The sequence below is a fragment of the Pseudophryne corroboree genome, chromosome 4 (assembly GCF_028390025.1).
Source record: "Pseudophryne corroboree isolate aPseCor3 chromosome 4, aPseCor3.hap2, whole genome shotgun sequence".
Taxonomy (NCBI): domain Eukaryota; kingdom Metazoa; phylum Chordata; class Amphibia; order Anura; family Myobatrachidae; genus Pseudophryne; species Pseudophryne corroboree.
The window spans coordinates 196,227,312-196,241,384 of NC_086447.1; the positions used below are offsets into that span (position 1 = coordinate 196,227,312).

General features: G+C 47.3%; 1 protein-coding gene across 6 annotated transcripts in view; it reads left to right on the forward strand.

Moving 5' to 3' along the window:
- ARHGEF4 (Rho guanine nucleotide exchange factor 4) overlaps positions 1 to 14,073 on the forward strand; it is a 443,120-nt gene that overhangs the window by 372,603 nt on the left and 56,444 nt on the right. For 5 of the 6 annotated variants that reach the window (XM_063915709.1, XM_063915712.1, XM_063915710.1 and 2 more), the window contains one exon: positions 5,843 to 6,022. In XM_063915709.1, the coding sequence (XP_063771779.1) occupies positions 5,843 to 6,022 (180 nt within the window). Of the gene's footprint in view, positions 1 to 3,356; positions 3,487 to 5,842; positions 6,023 to 14,073 lie in introns of those variants that run through there. The other variant, XM_063915714.1, reaches the window with a different exon arrangement.

Below are 14,073 nucleotides of genomic sequence, written 5' to 3' on the forward strand. Positions count from 1 at the left end.
GCTGTGCGCGTCTGAGCTGTCAGTCAGGCGGCGCACTCGAGATACAATGTAGCGCATAGGCGCTCCATTATATCCAATGGTGGAAACTTTGCGGTCAGCGGTAGGCCACAAGAGTGATCCCACATAACCTCGCAGTATACTGGCACCAGGACCAGGCGCAGAGCCCGGTGCTGGTTGTTAAAATACGGGGGAACCCCTGTCATTTCCCCCCCCCCGTATTTTTACAACCAGGACCGGCTCAAAGAGCCTGAGGCTGGTTATGCTTAGGAGGGGGGACCCCATGCATTTTTTTGCAGGATTTATTGAACACTTTTGTGCCGTCCATGAAGTCGAATCCAGGCCGCCCACTATTCGTCAATTGGTCCGTTTTTCGACAGCGGGACTGTCGAATCCGTTATTTATTGAATATGTAGAATTCGGGTCCCGGCGGGAGGGTTTCGCCTGTCGAATTGTGTTGAATCCAAAAACGGTCGAATTCCAGCCAGAATTCGACCGCAATTGCATATACCCCATAGACCTGATGGTATCTTGACACAATCACAAAGTTCCTGTCTTCGGAGCAAGGACAAGGGATCCTCAAGCGGCGTTCGTGGACGCACCGGCAATTCCGTGGAACTTTCGGATGCCGTACGTGTTCCCGCCGGTGTCACTCCTGCCCAGAGTAATAAGGAAGTTCAAGCAAGAAGGAGGAATCCTACTTTTGATCGCTCCAGCATGGCCCAGACGGCATTGGTTCTCAGACCGACAGGGTCTCTCGTTAGAGCGTCCTCTTCTGCTTCCACAATGTCCAGACCTCCTCGTTCAGGGCCCGTGTGTATACCAGGATTTGGCCCGGCTGGCTTTGACTGCGTGGCTCTTGAAGCTTTAGTTCTGAGGGCCAAAGGATTTTCTGAGGCGGTCATTCAAACTATGTTGAAGGCCTGTAAACCGGCTTCTGCTCGGATTTCTCATAGGGTCTGGAATTCTTACATTGCTTACAAGTTTAGTACGGCCATGCTTTTGTCTTTCCTGCAACAGGGCCTGGACTTAGGCCTTCGTCTGGCCTCCCTTAAGGTTCATATTCCGGCCTTGTCGGTATGGTTTCAGAGAAAAATTGCGACTCTGCCTGATGTTCATACATTCACTCAGGGTGTTTTACGGATTCAGCCTCCTTATGTCCCGCCTGTGGCTCCTTGGGATTTATCGGTAGTTCTGGAGGCCTTGCAAGAGTCTCTGTTTGAACCTCTTGAATCTGTGGACCTTAAGTGGCTTACTCTTAAGGTCTTGTTTCTGCTGGCTATTGCCTCTGCTAGACGGGTTTCAGACTTGGGTGCCTTATCCTGTCGGTCACCCTTTCTGACTTTTCACCGTGACCGGGCGGTTCTTAGGACACACCCTGGTTATTTGCCTAAGGTGGTGTATTCTTTCCACCTTAACCAAGAGATTGTGGTTCCAGCCTTTATCTCTCCTGACTTGTCCTCCAAAGAGCGGTCTTTGGATGTGGTACGGGCTCTCCGTATCTATGTGAAGAGGACAGTCTCTGTTAGGAAGTCTGATTCTCTCTTTGTACTTTTTGGTTTTCACAAACGTAGCTGGCCTGCGAATCAGCAGACCCTGGCCAGATGGATTAGAATGGTGATTGCACAAGCTTATGTACAGGCTGGTCTTCCAGCTCCTGATACCATCAAATCCCATTCTACTCGGTCTGTTGGACCTTCTTGGGCGGCCCGCCGTGGTGCGACCCTTGAGCAATTGTGCAAGGCGGCTACGTGGTCCTCAGTGAACACGTTCATAAGGTTCTATGCCTTCGATACTTCTGCCTCCCAGGATGCTTCCTTTGGACGCCGGGTTCTTGTGCCCGATACAGTGCGGGATGTTATCCCTGTGGAACCCAGTGTACCCCGCTGCAGAAAACGAGATTTATGGTAAGAACTTACCTTTGTTAAATCTCTTTCTGCAAGGTACACTGAGTTCCACAGGGCTCCCACCCTGACGCACTTAGCTTCTTTGGGTTTGTATGGCATTAGCCGCTGATACCTTCTCCTGTCGTGAGAATGTGGTGTATGTGGCTACTAACGGTTGTCATCTCTTTTACCTGCTACTGCATTGGACTGGTTAACAAAACTGAGCTCATGTGCACGGAGGCGGGTTATAGAGGAGGCGGCGCTGAGCATCTTGGGAACAGTCACAGCTTTTATCCTGTTGGTGCCTCGGATCAAGATCCTACTCTACATCCCCCTATGTTATCCCTGTGGAACCCAGTGTACCTCGCAGAAACAGATTTAACAAAGGTAAGTTCTTACCATAAATCTCCTTTTATGCTTTCTCTGGGGCCCACACAAATCACCGGACGTGATGATGATGATGATGATGTACAGCAGACAAATCATTCAGAGAGGTTTGTTACTGTTTGCCATAATGCACCATGTGCGAGTTGATCGCTAGCTGCCGTTGTTCGCAACGCAGCGATCAGGCTAAAAATCGGCATTTCTGCGCATGCGTATGGACCGCAATGTGCACACGTGAAGTACTGGTGCAAAGGCTTTTGTGGTTTTGCACAGGTTCTAGCGACGTTTTCATTCGCACTGGCGGCCGCAAGAAGATTGACAGGAAAGGGGCGTTTCTGGGTGTCAACTGACTGTTTTCAGGGAGTGCTTAGAAAAACGCAGGCGTGCCAGGGAAAACGCAGGCGTGGCTGGGCGAACGCTGGGCGGATGTGTGACGTCAAAAGCCAACCCTCCAACACATACGGAGAGTAAGTTCAGGACTGGTCCTGTTTTGCACAAAATGTTTTTGCAGGCGCTCTGCTACACAGGCGTTCGCACTTCTGCAAAGTGAAAATACACTCCCCAGTGGACGGCGACAATGCGTTTGCACGGCTGCTAAAAACTGCTAGCGAGCGATCAACTCGGAATGACCCCATAGTGTTACCATATTGTGCAGTGCTGGAACAAGCATTCCGCATGCCTATACTGCAGTTATTCACGTGAAGTGGTGCTAAAAAATTTATTTATTCAGTCGATCAGTGCAAATTTTTTGCAATAATAAAAGTGTCAAGGGAGAAGTTCGGGAGTAAAGTATTTTATACCTGGTTTGGTAAATACTGTAGGTCAAGTTATAGGGACAAAAATGTCCTCGAGTATACCCAACAAATCATTATACCGTAGGGCAATGTCAGTTAGACATTTTAGAATGCTGCAGTTTATGGAACAATGCATCTACAACTTTGGCAGCCAATGCACTCTGGGAAACAGTGTTTACTTTTCACTTTGATACAATTCCTCAGGGGCATTGCATCATTTCATAACACAGGAAATCTCTTTGTTGGAAAACCATGAATTTGTAAATTGTGACTTTGCCTATACTGTACATCTTCACATAAGAAATAATTCTCGCTGGAGAGTATCAGAGTCCCGGTTTGCTAACCACAGCAACAGGCACTGGGGGTCATTACGACCCGATCGCACGTCAATTCCGGGACCTGCATGGCTGGAACGATCGCACAGGGTAAGTAACACTTACCCTGGTCTTCTTTTACAGGAAACTTTATTTGCATAGCAGGGCTGCACAAGCATTCGCAGCCCTGCAATGCAGAAATACACTCCCCCATAGGCGGCGTCTAGTTGATCGCACGGGCAGCAAAAAGATGCTACGTGCGATCAACTCAGAATCACTCCCACAGTTCCAGGATTAAGGATTAATGTCAGAATTTTAATATTGGCTGGCTACACATTACATTTCCTTGTGGTGGACCAGCCCATCCATCCAGATTCCTGTCCAAGCAGCTCCACCTCCCGGCGCTCTGCTTGGACATGGTTCCTGTAAGGTGCGGCTGCGTTGTAATTACATCACATTGTGCAACCACATACTGCTGCGCGGAACCAAAGACAACTTGGCCTGACGTCTCTGGGTGTGGGTGGCATCAGATGTGTCCGGACACTGGCTTCACTCACATCTATTAAAGGTTGGGAACTGATGAATATTGATAAATAATATACAATTTGTTGTCATTGGGGGCCTTCAGGTTTATAAAAAGGGAAGGGGGTGATCTTTGCTACCTATAATATTGGTGGTTTTTCTAGCATATAATGATTGTATATAGGGTACACTCAGAGACCCTTGCGGTGACATTAGGTATATGCATCAGAACAACAAAGCCAGGTATTCTGTATTATATTTTCAGACCTTTCACCCGATTAGACGACAGTATGCCAAGTACCGCTCAACCTCCTGCTTTTGTACGACCACTCTACTGCTATAGCCGGTGTCGGCACACGGCCACAGCCCCTCATACACCTGACCTATGCTCCCTCCCCCTCTAGACTCTATCACCGTGGTAAACCTACTGTATAAACTTTAAATGCCAGAGCTGATTTTTAGTCCCAGCTCGGCCAGAAAGCTGCGTTCATGCAAGTCTGACCTGAGCTCATATGCAGCAACCAGGAGGCATTTCTCTTTTTGGGTGCTTGTTTCCTGCTGCCACCTCTTCTGATTGGCTGATTGCTTCTGGACCCCTCCCATGTCCAACTCTTAAGTTTACAAATCATTAGTGTGGTTGTTATATACAGCATTAATTTATAACGGACCACGATTGTTAAGAATATTCCTATGTATATTTGTATTTCATTGAATTGAATTGAATTTGTACTTATATTTTGTATTTGTGTATGCATTTAATTGTATTTTACAATTGTGTACAGATATTATATTGTGTACAAATTTGGTAATATGACTATGGAATTAGCACTGTCAAACCACATCTCTATGCTCCCGTTACTCCTGCTGTAAAACAAATGCATATGCTACTGTGTTTCCTGGCCTAAGCTTTTTTTTTTTGAGGTAACACTTTATACTTGCATTACTTATGTATAGCGTACTAGAGCAGCAAAACAAAATGTGGACATCAAAGATTTTATTGCCTGTACTTTGTAAAACCCTATTTGATTGACATTTTGAAACAATTGCATTCAATCTTATTATCTAGTGAAGATTATAAAATGCTAAAATTTAATCATGACTCAGTTGAGTAAATGTATCATGATGGAGTGTACTGTAGGTCATGTACACATAAAATGTAACCACCTATGCAATAGATCACAATATATACAGGTTGAATGTCCCATATCTGAAAATCCAATGCCCAAAGTATTCTGAAATCCAAAATTTGTTTGGTGACAACTTGGTTTCATGCACAAAATGAATAAAAATAATAAATACTGTACAAACTTACCTCCAGGCTCAGAGGGTCATTCAGACCCGTCCGTCATGAGGCCCGCAGCGCAGTTTGCCAATGGCGGCAAACTGCACATGTGCAACTGCCGCACAGCGGCTGTATAGACGCACACATTGCAGTCGCATCCCCAATGGACCATTTTCAGGGCAGCTGCGTGACATCACACGCAGTTGCTCCGATAAAGAAAAATGGCAGCTGACCGTGCAGCCAGGCTGCGCTGCCAGGGGTCAAACTTAGTTCTGATGCGGATGCATCAGGAGATGGCCTCAAACATACTGGGCGGACCCCAGCATGTGCAGAGATGAACGCAGATCTGGTGCATATGCAGCCGTCTGTGTTCATCTCTGAATAACCCCCTATATGTATAAGGTGTATATGACACATGAATGCATTTCGGGTTTATACTGCATTCCCCATCCCCAACATATCTCATTCTGGTATGCAAATATTCCAAAATCTGAAATACAAAATACTTCTGGCCCCAAGAATTTCAGAGATAGGAGACACAATCTGCAAATGTATAGAGAAATAGTTACACAAATATTCCTAAAACACCAATATACTTTGTACAATAATTCTTAGTGTTGCTTTGGATCAGTAGTAAGTGAAATCCTTTGTGTTTCCCCACAGCTGATAAGTGATGGAAGTGTGGTGTATGCAGAAGCTCTGTGGGACCATGTCACTATGGATGACCAGGAACTGGGCTTCAAGGCTGGCAGTGTTATTGAAGTAATGGATGCCACCAATAAGGAGTGGTGGTGGGGGAGGATCGTAGACAATGAAGGCTGGTTCCCTGCAAGTTTTGTACGAGTGAGTATCAATTTTATTTATTTGTTTTATGCAGCGCCTGCTTAATCCGCTGTACTACGCAGTTGGGAACAACACAGTGACAGAGCAAGAAATAAGAGTTTGAATAAATGCCACATGCTGCATATATGTCCAGTCAGACTGCAATGGTAAGAAGTGCTCAGTGGGTACATAATCCAGTCACACAGTGATGGTGGTTTTGGAAGCAAGAGATTCTTTGAGTACAGAAGGTGAATAAATGTAATAGTCGAGTAAACTGTGCAGATGGCTGGTTTCTGGGTAGGATAGGAAGAGGGTTTGGGAATTTGACAAGCTTACACAAAGGAAAAGTGTTGTTATGTAGGTAGGGAACTGCACAGCGTGGGTGTATGTGATAACGGGAGGGTGCAAGGAGCAGATTTTGGCCAGAGTGAGGGAGGCAGAGTTGGCATATATTTCAAGACAAAGAAGGACATGTACGTTGCAGGACAGAGTGACAGTAGAAGGGAACCAGTATGAAATATCTACAATCAAAATCCCGACGGTCAATATCCTGCGAACAATTGACCGACGGTCAAAATCCAGACAGGGTCAAAATACCAACATTTAAAATACCAACAGGTCAAAATACCTACATTTAAAATGTCGACATGTCAAAAAGTCGACAAGTTTTTCATTGTTTTTTTGTGTGTATGTCGACATAGGTTACACTTGTGTTACACTTTTCCAGCGGCTGCCATTGTCTGCTGCCGCTGGGTGGGGGGTCCTGCCGTGCTGACTGATCAGCAATGACCGGCAGCAAGGCAACACTGAGCAGCAACAGGGAAGTTTCCCTGCCGCTGCTAACACTGTTTATTTGACTGGTCGCCTCCTGTGTGACCAGGTCAGATAGCACACTTGCTGGTGTGGTCGCATCTGATGCGACTATGCCAAGCAAGTGGTTAAGCAACCTGAGGAGCATGAGAAATGGATCTCAGGCATACCGGATTGCAGAGTCTGTCTGTGGGAAACTGAGATGCAGCATCAGGACTGAAGAGCTCCCACTAGGATGTGTGGGAAACTGAGATGCAGCATTAGAACTGTAGAGCTCCCACTAGGAGGTTTGGGAAACTGAGATGCAGCATTAGGACTGAAGAGCCCCCTCTAGGATGTGTGGGAAAAGCAATGTTAGGAGGCGTGTGTATTCAGGCCTCACAAGACGCTTGGAGGTGCAGATCCATATTGAGCAATGGGATTGTGATTTAAGAGAGAGTTTGTGTCAGAATTATTTCTTACAGAATAGGAGTAATACTGTAACCTGATGAATAAGGGTGGCATGTACCAAGGATAAAATTTGGTCACAACTCAGAAACTCAGTTTTTCGAAGGTTTGCCACACTCACCACTTTCCGGAGCTTGTAAAAAATAGGCAACACCATCCATAGATGGCATTGCCTATAGAAGTCTATGGGATTCTTTCTGCAGAATTCCCCTGAGAGGGATCAGAAAGATCCCTTTCTGACCGCACATGCAGCTTGCACATGTGCAAGCCAAAAGCCATGCATGTGTAGTAGGCCTCTCTAGTCTCCACAATGCAAGAGATAGCTCTTATCGGAGGAGCTGTCCCTTGCATTTTTTATTCACATTTCTCTAACGTCCTAGTGGATGCTGGGGACTCCGTAAGGACCATGGGGAATAGACGGGCTCCGCAGGAGACTGGGCACTCTAAAGAAAGATTTAGTACTATCTGGTGTGCACTGGCTCCTCCCTCTATGCCCCTCCTCCAGACCTCAGTTAGAATCTGTGCCCGGCCAGAGCTGGGTGCTCCTAGTGGGCTCTCCTGAGCTTGCTAGAAAAGAAAGTATTTTGTCAGGTTTTTTATTTTCAGAGAGCTTCTGGCACACTGCTGAGGCCAGCAATTGCTTCGGCCTGGATGTGTAGTGCGGTAGCTGCATGGACGGATACTCTGTCTGAGGAGATAGATACCCTGGACAGGGACACTGTTCTACTGACCCTGGCACATATCAAGGACGCGGTCCTATATATGCGGGATGCCCAGAGGGACATTTGCCTGCTGGGCTCTAGAGTAAACGCAATGTCCATTTCTGCCAGAAGGGTCTTATGGACTCGGCAATGGACAGGGGATACCGACTCTAAAAAACACATGGAGGTCTTACCTTATAAGGGTGAGGAATTGTTTGGGGATGGTCTCTCGGACCTAGTTTCCACAGCTATGGCTGGGAAGTCAAATTTCTTGCCTTATGTCCCTCCATAGCCTAAGAAAGCACCGTATTACCAAATGCAGTCCTTTCGTTCTCAGAAGAGCAAGAAGGTCAGAGGTGCGTCCTTTCTTGCCAGAGGCAGGGGTAGAGGAAAAAAGCTGCACCATGCAGCTAGTTCCCAGGAACAAAAGTCTTCCCCGGCTTCCACTAAATCCACCGCATGACGCTGGGGCTCCACAGGCAGAGCCAGGAGCCGTGGGGGCGCATCTCCGACATTTCAGCCACCAGTGGGTTCGCTCACAGGTGGATCCTTGGGCTATACAAATTGTGTCTCAGGGATACAAGCTGGAATTCGAGGTGACGCCCCCTCACCGTTACCTAAAATCGGCCTTACCAACTTCCCCCATGGAAAGGGAGATAGTGTTGGCGGCAATTCACAAACTTTTTCTCCAGCAGGTGGTGGTAGAGGTTCCCCCCCTTCAACGGGGAAGGGGCTACTATTCCACTATGTTTGTGGTACCGAAACTGGACGGTTCGGTCAGACCCATTTTAAATTTAAAATCCCTGAACATTTATCTGAAGAAATTCAAGTTCAAAATGGAATCGCTCAGAGCGGTCATTGCAAGCCTGGAAGAGGGGGATTTTATGGTGTCTCTGGACATCAAGGATGCTTACTTGCATGTCCCCATTTATCCGCCTCATCAGGAGTACCTCAGGTTTGTGGTACGGGACTGTCATTACCAATTCCAGACGTTGGCCTGTCCATGGCACCGAGAGTTTTTACCAAGGTGATGGCGGAAATTATGGTGCTCCTTCGGAAGCAAGGGGTTACAATTATCCCATACTTGGACGATCTCCTCATAAAGGCGAGGTCCAGGGAGCAGTTGCTGATCAGCGTAGCACACTCTCAGGAAGTGTTGCGTCAGCACGGCTGGATTCTGAACATTCCAAAGTCGCAGCTGATTCCTGCGACGCGTCTGCCCTTCCTGGGCATGATTCTGGACACAGACCAGAAGAAGGTGTTTCTCCCGGAGGAGAAGGCTCAGGAGAACGTGACTCTGGTCAGAGACCTCCTAAAGCCAAAACAGGTGTCGGTGCATCACTGCACACGAGTCCTGGGAAAGATGGTGGCGTCATACGAAGCCATTCCCTTCGGCAGGTTCCATGCGAGGATCTTTCAGTGGGATCTGCTGAACAAGTGGTCCAGGTCGCATCTTCAGATGCATCGGATGATCACCCTGTCCCCCAGGGCCAGGGTGTCTCTTCTGTGGTGGCTACAAGGTGCTCACCTCCTCGAGGGCCGCAGATTCGGCATACAGGACTGGGTCCTGGTGACCACGAATGCAAGCCTCCGGGGGTGGGGGGCAGTTACTCAAGGAAGAAACTTCCAAGGGCTGTGGTCAAGTCAGGAGACTTGTCTGCACATAAATATCCTGGAGCTACGGGCCATATACAACGCCCTGAGTCAAGCGGAGCCTCTGCTTCGAGGCCAACCAGTGCTGATTCAGTCAGACAACATCACGGCAGTCGCTCATGTAAACCGCTAGGGCGGCACAAGAAGCAGGGTGGCAATGGCGGAAGCCACCAGGATTCTTCGTTGGGCGGAGAATCACGTGCAAGCACTGTCAGCAGTGTTCATTCCGGGAGTGGACAACTGGGAAGCAGACTTCCTCAGCAGACACGACCTCCACCCGGGAGAGTGGGGACTTCATCAAGAAGTCTTCACGCAGATTGTAAATCGATGGGAACTGCCACAGGTGGACATGATGGCGTCCCGCCTCAACAAAAAATTAAAGAGGTATTGCGCCAGGTCAAGGGACCCTCAGGCGATAGCTGTGGACGCACTGGTGACACCGTGGGTATTCCAGTCGGTCTATGTGTTTCCTCCTCTTCCTCTCATACCCAGGGTACTGAGAATCGTAAGAAAAGGAGGAGTGAGAACAATACTCATTGTTCCGGATTGGCCAAGAAGGACTTGGTACCCGGAACTGCAAGAAATGCTCACAGAGGACCCATGGCCCTGTTGCAACAGGGGCCCTGTCTGTTCCAAGACTTACCGCGGCTGCGTTTGACGGCATGGCGGTTGAACGCCGGATCCTAGCAGAAAAGGGCATTCCGGATGCAGTTATTCCTACGCTGATAAAGGCTAGGAAGGACGTGACAGCAAAACATTATCACCGTATATGGCAAAAATATGTTGCTTGGTGTGAGGCCAGGAAGGCCCCTACAGAGGAATTCCAGCTGGGTCGATTCCTGCACTTCCTACAGTCAGGTGTGACTATGGGCCTAAAATTAGGGTCCATAAAGGTCCAGATTTCGGCCCTATCCATTTTCTTTCAAAAAGAACTGGCTTCACTGCCTGAGGTTCAGACGTTTGTTAAGGGAGTGCTGCATATTCAGCCTCCTTTTGTGCCACCAGTAGCACCTTGGGATCTTAATGTGGTCTTGGGTTTCCTCAACCCATTGTGGTGCCTGCGGCTACTCGTGACTTGGAGGATTCCAAGTTGCTTGATGTAGTCAGGGATTTGAAGATCTATGTTGCCAGGACGGCTGGAGTCAGGAAAACTGACTCGCTGTTTATCCTGTATGCATCCAACAAGCTGGGTGCTCCTGCTTCCAAGCAAACCATTGCTCGCTGGATCTGTAAAACGATTCAGCAGGCTCATTCTGCGGCTGGATTGCCGCATCCAAAATCAGTGAAAGCCCATTCCACAAGGAAGGTGGGCTCTTCTTGGGCGGCTGCCCGAGGGGTCTCGGCATTACAGCTTTGCCGAGCTGCTACTTGGTCAGGTTCAAACACATTTGCAAAATTCTACAAGTTTGATACCCTGGCTGAGGAGGACCTGGTGTTTGCCCATTCGGTGCTGCAGAGTCATCCGCACTCTCCCGCCCGTTTGGGAGCTTTGGTATAGTCCCCATGGTCCTTACGGAGTCCCCAGCATCCACTAGGACGTTAGAGAAAATAAGAATTTACTCACCGGTAATTCTATTTCTCGTATACCGTAGTGGATGCTGGGCGCCCGTCCCAAGTGCGGACTTTCTGCAATACGTGTATATAGTTATTGCTTAACAAAGGGTTATGGTTATGTAGCATCGGTAGAGTGATGCTCAGTTATTGTTCATACTGTTAACTGGGTAAGGTTATCACAAGTTGTACAGTGTGATTGGTGTGGCTGGTATGAGTCTTACCCTGGATTCCAAAATCCTTTCCTTGTAATGTCAGCTCTTCCGGGCACAGTTTCCTTAACTGAGGTCTGGAGGAGGGGCATAGAGGGAGGAGCCAGTGCACACCAGATAGTACTAAATCTTTCTTTAGAGTGCCCAGTCTCCTGCGGAGCCCGTCTATTCCCCATGGTGCTTACGGAGTCCCCAGCATCCACTACGGACTACGAGAAATAGAATTACCGGTGAGTAAATTCTTATTTTATTCATGCATGCGGCATTAATAAACACCACTATGCATGTGATAAGCGGCAGGATGTATCATATACGATGTGCAATGCGTGATACATCCCGCCCTAAGGATGATAGCAGTGGAGAGTGAGAAGGATTACATATACATAACATCATATAGGATCTTATTAATATTGTCCTTGGGGTAGGAAGGAAGTTCTTGCGCAGTAAGAATGTTTTGGGAAGAAACTGTAGTTTGGGGTTAGAAGCCACAGCTGAGATGACAGTTTGGAAATACTGTATATGTGTTTGGCAGTGTTCTGTGGAGTGGTTGATTATAGTATATTTGAGGAACAAGACATTTGCCAATGCTAGTCTATTGCATAGCCTGGTGCACATATGAAGGGCTTTCCCCATCCAAACACAATAATCATTTTTGGTATGCAGTTAATAAGACATTAAGGGCCTGATTCTGAGTCACATACAATCCGATCGCAGTGTTGATGTTCATGTAGTTGAGCAAGTGCAAAAAATGTCTGTAAACCCCTACGGAGCATGTGTTACACAGACTGGACACACAACAGAGCTGTTGCGATTGGGACAGACAGTATCAGAGATAGGGAAGAAAAGTGTTGGGCGTTCCTGGACGGTGACTGGCAGTGAACACACTAAAGTCCATCTCATGGGCGAGTTAGGGGAATGACGTAGGTGTGTCAGTAAAAGTGGCTGAGTTCCCAGGCGCACAGCCTCAGCCATCGGAGGCCAGAGTCAGACGGAGACACTGCACCAGCCATAAGGTTGGTGGGTGCAGATAGTGGCATGAAAAGAATCACCAGCGGTATCACAGCAAGCAGAGGTGCAGAAAGTGGGCATCTCAATCTCCACACAGTCAGACGCAGGATACTACACCAGGGGGAAGGCTGATACCAGCATTTGCATATTATTGCAGACACGATTCCAGCAATACACGCAAAGCAAATGCAGCAGCATCCACCTCTGAATCAGGCCATTAGTGATTGTGGTGAAAGATTAGAAGAGTCAGGTCCACACTTGGATTAAGGACCCTATATCTTCTAAGGATAACATGGACGATCTCAAGGATAATAAATGATTTGCTCTGAGAGTTTGTAATTGTACAGTTTGCTCAATTTAAATTCTGCATTAGTGAAGAGATTAAGTAACTTCAGCACCAAGAGGGGATGAAGAACTTGTCTGGAGAACTGGAGTTTGTGAATGCCATATCTGTATTCAAGCTGGAATTTTATATATGCTCCTGTAGGCTTATAAACATGTGTTATGTATAATCTCTGGAATGTGGTTCTAGGGTCACCATTAGTATTAGCCATGGATAATTTCACTTGCAGCATTTTTCTGTGCTGTATTTGTAGTTATGTTTAAACCGCCAGATAAGAGTCAGTGCATATTTCCTCTCTACATATAGGTATGTCCAGGGTTTGAGCAGTGGAAAGAAACACCAGTGTATATTGCCATCTAGTGACCAGTTCTGTCATTGACTTAATGTATACTCTCACAGTCAATAAATACTACTGTAAAGACTTGAGTCCTAATAATAATTGGTGTAACTATAATTATCAGTAACTAGCTGATGTGCCCGGTTTCAAACGGAAACATTTTACCCCTTTTCAGCCACTTAGGGGTTGAATTTCTAAAATACCTGCTTAGTGGGTAGCTGCAAATAACTGTCAGTTTCCTGACCACCCAACAGGTCACATGTTCCAGGTCACTCAGTTGGTGCACAGGGAGAGTTATCCAACGGTCAAATTTTCCAGAGCACAATGGTGAAGCATTTGTTATGAGCCACGGCTCTGGCTCATTCCTATTTTGCATTTTGGTTATGTATTTTGTGTTATACTTCTGTTTATGTTCCCCGTGGGTGTCATGGGGTGCTCGGAGCTCACCCTTAAGGAGAGGATACTGTTATGAACCACAGGTAGTGGTTCATTCCTATTTTATGTTTATAAGTTGTCTTGCAGGCCAGGATTTCCTGTTGCTCTGTTTAAGAATACTCTTGTTTGCTGCCGGTGGTGAGTCTGTGTAATTGCAGCTTGTTCCCATGTGTTGTGCCTCACCTGGCTGCTAATTGCATCTTGTCAGTTTGGAGTCATGCAACAGGACAGCTGCATGACATAATTAATTAGGCCTCTCTGTTATATGCTGGCTGGGTGCAATTCACAGACGCTGGTGATATTTCTAGGTTTCCAGTCTTCCAGAGTGTTTGAGTTCTGAGCTTGTTCCTGCCAATTCCTGAGCTCCTGTCTAGCAGTGTCTGACTAGCTGCTTCCTGTGTCGATTCCTGTGTCAGTTCCCGTGTCCTGCCGTGAAGCATTCCTGTCCTGAAGTCCTGTGGCTTTGCCTGTGCCTGGTCGAGTTTCTAGCTTCTTGGTGTCCACCGGTCTGTCGTTTGGGATTCTGCCTGTCCTCCAGTTCTGAGAGTCTGTGTCGGCAGCATTGGGGGTTCCTG